Raw genomic sequence first — 7,009 nt, 5'->3', positions numbered from 1 at the left:
GCTCAATTCCACCAATGCGGTCAAGCAAGCATGACCTACCCCTATGCCTCCACTTCCTCTCGAAATCGAGCGCACACCACGACGAGATCCTCCTCCACCGTGCAACCTCATCACACAATCCCGTCATGTCCCACCCCTACCAACACCCCATGAAAGTTCCCTTAAAATGAGCCTCAAATGAACTGAAGGGGCAGCGGTCGCGATTCGTGCTCTCATGATAAAAGCATGCTACTGGGCAACACTTGAATCATGTGGAGGACGACTACAAGAAGGAGAAAACGCGGCATACGACGGAGGCAATGCGTAGATACGAGAGAGGCAATGAATTGGGGGATGCAGCGTCGTCAGATAGCTACCGAGGTGACTCGTGGAGACAGATGAGGAAGGGACTGGACGTCTCCTTTTCTCACACTGATTTGCAGTGCTGGCGTGAGTGTGCCAGTGGTTCAGTGACAGTGAACGCGTCGCCCGTGGAAGCCACCGGGCGAACGTTCACTCTGTAGGTAGAATTTTCAGTGTTTTTTTTTGAAAGAAATAAACATAAAATCTGTTATGAAGAGAGAACGTTTTTTTAAGGAAATAATCGAGTAAAGGAGCGCGTGGCGGAGCAAGCAAAGCGCACCGTCCAAAAAATCCAAATCCAAAACCACCACCCCCCACCCCACCCCACCCCACGGACGACGCACGCGAAGTCCACAGCACCAGTCCAACCGCACCCGCGCCGCGCCGCGCCGACCAAAAACCTCTCCCCCTCCCTCCCCACCACCGCCGCCGCAGCCCACCATGGACCCCTTCTTCGCCGACGACGACGGCGGCGCCGCGGACGACCTCCAGCGCACCGCCTCCCACCCCTTCGACGACGCCGAGGACGCCAACGGCGGCGCGGGAGGGTACGCCTCCTTCGCGGACGCCGGGTACGGCTCCTTCGCCGACGCCGGCCCCGAGGAGGAGGAGGAGGAGGAGGCGGTGGACGAGGAGATCGCCGCCGACTCCGACGGCGGAGCCGTCCCCGTCCGCCACGTCTCCGGCGGGTACGCCCCCGCGGCCTTCTTCCCCGACTCGGACTTCGGGGGCGGGGACGACGACGGCGGGCCCGTCCTGCCGCCGCCGGCCGAGATGGGCAGGGAGGAGGGGGTCCTCCTCCGCGAGTGGCGCAGGTGAGAACCGCCCCCACCCGATCCCTTTTCGCCTGTCGCTATCCGGTTCCTGGCCCTGACAGAGCTAGGGTTCCGGCGCTCAGAGTCAGATCTAATCTAACGCTCTGTTCCTGCTATTCTCGCCTAATGTTCAGTTAATTGAGCAACCTGGAGGTGCTGATCTCGATTACAATTCTGTGTACGGAAGCCTGTATTTTTATGTCTGCTCGGTTCGATTAGGATGGAACTGGAAATTGAGTGGTGGATGATTGCATCCACCAAGTTTCATCGTGTGGATTTATGACTGAATCTGCTAGTTACAGTCCATCTACACTGTTGCAACACTGCATCTAGTTCAAGCTCTGACATTTACATGGTTAAGTTAACAGTCTGCTGATTATTACTGAACTTATTGTAGGTGCTTACATGGTTGTCATAGAAAAGTGCAGGTTGTATATTCATCTTTTTTTAGGGTCACTTGTTCAGTTCCTTCGAGTAAATCGTGGTTTAACCTGTTGGTTGGCAGAGATGCAACTGCACAGCTGGGGGGCATAAGCATAAATGTGGTAGGCTTGTGAACCTATCTAAGCTACCTTGTATGCAACCGATAGTTTGGTATTTTGGTGATATCACGCTCAGTGCCCCCATGATGATGAGTTGTACATATCGTCTCTTTCAGTTGCGTATGTCCTGTAGCGTAACTGATACTTTACTTTCATTGCATCAGTTTGCTGTGCCAGCACACAAAAAACCAAATAATAAGCTCCATTAAAACCGATCAGTAAAGCTGTAATGGTGTGTGCTAGCTGGAACACAACAGCCGCTTGTCTGCCAGTGGCCGAGCATGCATTATTCGTGTTTCTGAAGTGTGCGTCTGAGTGGCATATTCTTGCATTGCTTTTCTGAACATGTATTTTTTTTTAAAAAATTGCTGCATGCCATAAATATCGGCAACTGTAATTCTTTATTTAAGACGGTAAGATTATTAGTTCTAGAATCATTGAATTTCTGTTGTATATTTTTGCCCAAATTTGTGGGGCACTCTGTGTGATCTGGGCATTGTGATGGCAGTAGTATGCTTCATTTTTGCTGTGATAGTTGTCATACAGAGAGCCCAGTAAACTAGTTATGCAATGTCCTTGGATAATGGCCTTGAGTTGTGTCCTGATACCTGAACCCTGATAACTGGCCTGCCACAGTACCCTGTAGAATTGATTGATGTAGCAATTTTTCTTCCTTTAATTATCCTTTTTCTGGTTTCCCTTGCATAGTGTAAATTTTGCTGTCTATGAGCTATATAGTTTGAACAGCTTCATTGTGGTTTCAGGCAAAATGCTCTAGTTCTCGAGGAAAAAGAACGGAAGGAGAAGGAGCTACGCGCCCAAATAATTGCAGAAGCTGAAGAGTTCAAGATAGCTTTCAATGAGAAGAGGATACAGACCTGTGAGACGAATAAGGTCCATAGCAGGGAAAGAGAGAAGGTATGTGAGGGGGCATTTCTTAATGAAGTAATATTCTGTAAGCAAACATGCATTGATCACTGTGGACTTGTGGTGTTCTGCAGATTTTCGTAGAAAGCCAGGAGAAATTCCATGCTAGCGCAGACAAGCAGTACTGGAAATCAATCTCGGAGCTCATCCCACATGAAATCGCTACCATCGAGAAGCGGGGCAAGAAAGACAAGGACAAGAAGCCATCCATCGCAGTCATTCAGGGCCCCAAGCCCGGCAAGCCCACCGACCTCTCCCGGATGCGCCAGGTCCTAGTGAAGCTCAAGCATGCTCCGCCGCCGCACATGATGCAACCTCCACCAGCCCCAGCTGCCAAGGAAGGCGCCAAGGAAGGTGCAAAAGACGGCGCGCCAGCACCAGCAAACGGAGCCAAGCAGCCCGCAGAGAGCAAAGAAGCACCCGCCAACGGCCCCGCCGCAGAGACGGAGAAGGAGCAGCCCGCAGCAGCATCAGAGTAGCTTCTTTTCTTTTTACAGAAAGAAACACCAGAACCATGACTATGCTTAGACTGAAACTTCTCATGTTTTCAATACCCGGAGTGTCGCCAGTCCTGTAGCGATCTTTTTTGTAGAGATGCGCGTCGGGATGGCTTTGTATCGATCAGCTCTGAACATTCAGCTTAGTATCACAGCAAACAACTGCACTCTTCAATGTTTTCTCCTGGTTCCAGACATTTTGGATGGGTGAATACACTATGGTCTTAAACCAAAAGCTGAGAAGTTAACTGAATGTGATGACAGGCATGATTCTACCGTCATATTTCCAGCAATTTTACATTGCCCTGGCATGAATCACTAATCTAGTATATCATTTACAATTTCTAACTTGCCTCACTAAGAAGACAACACTCATGAGCAGACACACTGTGCCCTCTGTAACCCTACATATAATGGAAGTAAAGAAACAAAGCAGAGCACCCTCCTCTGGTGCCTTGTTTCACCTAGGGCTGACGTCGGTCACCGTCTGCGGCACGACCGTGCTGAACATGTCGGAATCGTCCGCCGTGGTCGAGTTCTTGAACCTCGAGTCGCTGGAGGCCGTCGCCTTGGAGACACCGCTATTGTACTCACTGATGTACCCCGGCGCCGTCAGCTCGCTCTCGTTGATCCGGATGGGCTTGGACAGCATCTTCACCACCTGCAGCATCGATGGCCGCCGCGCCGCCGCCGCCTGCGTGCAGAAGAGGGCCACCTTGATGAACCTGATGGCCTCCTCATCAGGGTAATCTCCAAGGTCTGGATCAACCAGTTCCTTGAGGCTCCCTGCTTCATACAGCTCCCAGGTCTGTTGTCAATGAATGTTCAGAGTTAGACCAGGACCAGAGGCTGGTATAAATCATTTGATGCTTGCGAATCTTTTTACTGGCATAAAGTCAGGGAGATGCCGCAAACTAAATTCACCCCACATAACTGTAGCAGATCTAGTTTTATTAGACAATGTTGTTGTTCTGATTTCTGGAACAGTATTACAAACATGTCTTCATTCATTTGTGGAATGCAGATAAGCAGGTATAAGAAGCACATGATACTAAGCAAGAGCTGACCTTCTCTAGAAGAAACTTATCATCGGCCAGCAGGCTCCTCGAGCCACTCTTGCCGCTGACGATCTCGATTGCGAGGACCCCGAAGCTGTATATATCTGCTTTCTTTGTCAACTGACCATGCCATGCATATTCAGGTGCAAGGTACCCTCTGCATGAAACCCATTGTTCAGAGTTAATTCAAAGTAACCAAGAAACTAACATTCCGGTTAAATGAACTGCAAATCGCAATGTACTCACGTTGTTCCAGCTACTCGGGTGCTGATGTGGGTGATATTGTCCGGAAATAGTTTGGCCAGACCGAAGTCCCCGATCTTGGGGACGTAATTCTTGTCGATGAGTATATTGCTAGCCTTGATATCTCTGTGCACGATCGGTGACGGGATCTCTTCATGCAGGTATGCAAGACCTCTGGCAACACCGATGCATATGGAAGATCTTACGCTCCATGTGAAATTGGCTGGATCGCTGTCGGAGCCTGCGGAAGCACAAGGTAAAATGTTAAGCCACAGAGAAAAATAACCAATTTAATGTGACAGACAGACATAATAATAGATTCATACCCAAGAGTGCACGGTCGAGGCTGCTGTTCTCCAGGTACTCATACACCAAAATGCGATTGTCTTCTTCGACGCAACAGCCGATCAATTCAACGAGGTTAGGGTGCTTCACGTTGCTGATAACGTCGATTTCGGTCAGGAATTCCCTGATGCCCTGTCTGGATTCAGCAGAGAGAACTTTGACCGCGACATCTTGCTTGTTTGGTATGGTTCCCTGAAACACAGACATACTGATCAGACATGGAAGAACCGGTGGCTTTGGACCGTCCCCTCGATTCGCATGGAGAAAGAGGTAAAAGTGTCACCTTATAAACTGTCCCGAAACCTCCTCGTCCGACTTTGTTGTTGCGGTTGAAGTTGTCTGTTGCTGATTTCAGCTGAGCATAGGAGAAGAGCCTTATGTTCTTCTCAGCTGAAATGCCTTGAAAAAGCAACATTTGATCGTTAAAGAAGCCTTGGATAACACATCTTTTGTCGAAGAAGTTGTCAAGGATGATTTTTAGTAAAATGCAGAAATGAACTTTTTAGGTTTGGCATATGTGGGAGTGCTGTAGCTGCTTGTATGTCAAACTGGAGTGTTGATTGGGTCAATTGGTGGAACAAAAAGAAAACTGATGGTAGAATAGTGGCGTTAAATTTTGCAACCCAGGCAGAAGCCTTACCGCTTATGCTGCTCTGGGTGACAAGATTCTCCCGTCGTCTATGGGAGTAGAGATTGTTGTTGTCCTGCTGCTGTTTCTTGGCTCTTGGGAGGCAACACCAGCTCATTATCCTCAGTTGCTTATAGTGGCTGCCGTGTCAAACCCGCTCTTGGCCTGCATGAGCATATTGCAAGGGAGAAAACTGCTCAGGGTAGCCTTTGTCACATAAGAGAAGATGTCAAGTCTAACCATTTCATAGAAACTGAAACTGCAACAGAGGCCAAGTTGGACTGAAACTGTATAAAAAACTGAAAATTCAGGAGAGGCCAATAAGTTGGACTGAAATTTCATGAAAACTGAAAGTTGAGGAGAGGCCAATAAGTTGGACTGAAATTTCATGAAAACTGAAATTTCAGGAGAGGCCAATAAGTTGGACTGAAATTTCATGAAAACTGAAAGTTCAGGAGAGGCCAATAAGTTGGACTGGAAATTATGACAGCACGCGTGTGGCTCTCTCTCACTCTTAAATTAAAACAAGGCTACGCTAATATTATTTTTTTTCATCTTTTGGAGCAGATCAGGGTCAGAGATGGGCATGAAATTAACCTCAAATCAACCGTGGAAGCACCTCATGGCGAATAAAAAAGACACAGAAACTGCAGGAGACTTGGCTGGAGGCTGCAGGTCGATCTGGATCTTCTCCAGGCCGCTGCTGAGCTCCCTTGTCCGGAAGAAGTAGTATTATCCGGCTAGGTAAGCTGCGGCATGTGCAGAGAAGAGAGAAGGTGCAGAGATGGATGGATCCGTGGGACGGGAGTGGATGGAGGCTTGTCAACGACACGTACATACAGGACTTGAGAAGTTGGCACATAAACAATTACAACAAAGTAAGGAGTTGGTAATAAACAATTAGTAGTACAAGGTAGGCAACTGTAGGCGACAACGGCCGGCGGGTACCTGGCACTGGCAGGCAGGAGAGCAGCCGACCGGCTTGGTGTGTGTATGTGTGCGTGTTCTTCCCGGGCGAGTCGAGTCAGATCGGCGGCGAGCGGCGGCGGCGGCGGCACACCGCAGGGAGAGGAAATGGATAGGGGTAGGGGCCGGGACGGGAGGTGTCGGACGGGAAGGCAGGGGGGAAGAACAAGAAGCGAGGGAGGGAGGTGGTTGGGGGCTTGAGTTACTCTCCTATGTAGATTTCTCCTGTAGCCCGCCGGCCCGCAGGTTGGAAACAGTGTCTTACTTCTTCCGTCCAAAAATAAGTGTTGCAATTTTATACTAGCTCTAGTATAAATTTGTATTAAGCTCAGCACATTTATTTTGAAATCGGTGGGAGTATTATATTATATTTTTTCAGGGACTCCTATTATACTACTCCCTCCGTTCCTTTATATAAGGTGTATTTGTTTTTTTATAAAATTTCAGGATGTAAGGTGTATTTCTTCTAATTCCTCGTAATTCCCTTGTTAGCCCTTCAGAAAAAGAAAAGTATCTCTCTCCTGATTGTATGTATCTTTTCTTATAGCAAAAGAAGGAAACTATCTCTATGTCGATTGCATGTATCTCTTACTTTCCTGGACTAATTGATTTACTTGCCACTAACGAATAAATTTTCTGAGGGTAA

At 48.4% G+C, this 7,009-nt stretch overlaps 2 protein-coding genes across 4 annotated transcripts; one reads left to right on the top strand and one right to left on the bottom strand.

Annotated features, from left to right (window-relative positions):
• The first annotated feature begins 705 nt into the window (after nt 1-705).
• Nucleotides 706-3,303, top strand: LOC119366415 (clathrin light chain 1-like). Its single transcript, XM_037632150.1, has 3 exons — nt 706-1,157; nt 2,464-2,617; nt 2,701-3,303. Exons 1-3 carry the CDS (start codon nt 784-786, stop codon nt 3,103-3,105), a joined length of 933 nt encoding a protein of 310 aa, XP_037488047.1. The 5' UTR covers nt 706-783; the 3' UTR covers nt 3,106-3,303.
• On the bottom strand, nt 3,287-6,541 carry LOC119366414 (putative serine/threonine-protein kinase). Of its 3 annotated transcripts, none has more exons than XM_037632149.1 (7): nt 6,346-6,541; nt 5,410-5,562; nt 5,053-5,159; nt 4,751-4,961; nt 4,428-4,665; nt 4,191-4,338; nt 3,287-3,931 (listed from the first exon to the last, which is right to left on the bottom strand). In XM_037632149.1, the coding sequence occupies exons 2-7, from the start codon at nt 5,513-5,515 to the stop codon at nt 3,584-3,586; spliced, it is 1,158 nt and encodes a 385-aa protein (XP_037488046.1). In that variant the 5' UTR covers nt 5,516-5,562; nt 6,346-6,541; the 3' UTR covers nt 3,287-3,583. The 3 variants fall into 3 exon arrangements, with proteins under 3 accessions (XP_037488046.1, XP_037488043.1, XP_037488045.1); XM_037632146.1 differs by having other exon boundaries at nt 5,053-5,168; nt 6,346-6,540; XM_037632148.1 differs by lacking the exon at nt 6,346-6,541 and adding an exon at nt 5,995-6,325 and having other exon boundaries at nt 5,053-5,168.
• Nucleotides 6,542-7,009: the final 468 nt, after the last annotated feature.

This window comes from Triticum dicoccoides, chromosome 2B, assembly GCF_002162155.2.
Source record: "Triticum dicoccoides isolate Atlit2015 ecotype Zavitan chromosome 2B, WEW_v2.0, whole genome shotgun sequence".
Classification (NCBI taxonomy): domain Eukaryota; kingdom Viridiplantae; phylum Streptophyta; class Magnoliopsida; order Poales; family Poaceae; genus Triticum; species Triticum dicoccoides.
This window is presented reverse-complemented; position numbering and strand designations above follow the sequence as displayed.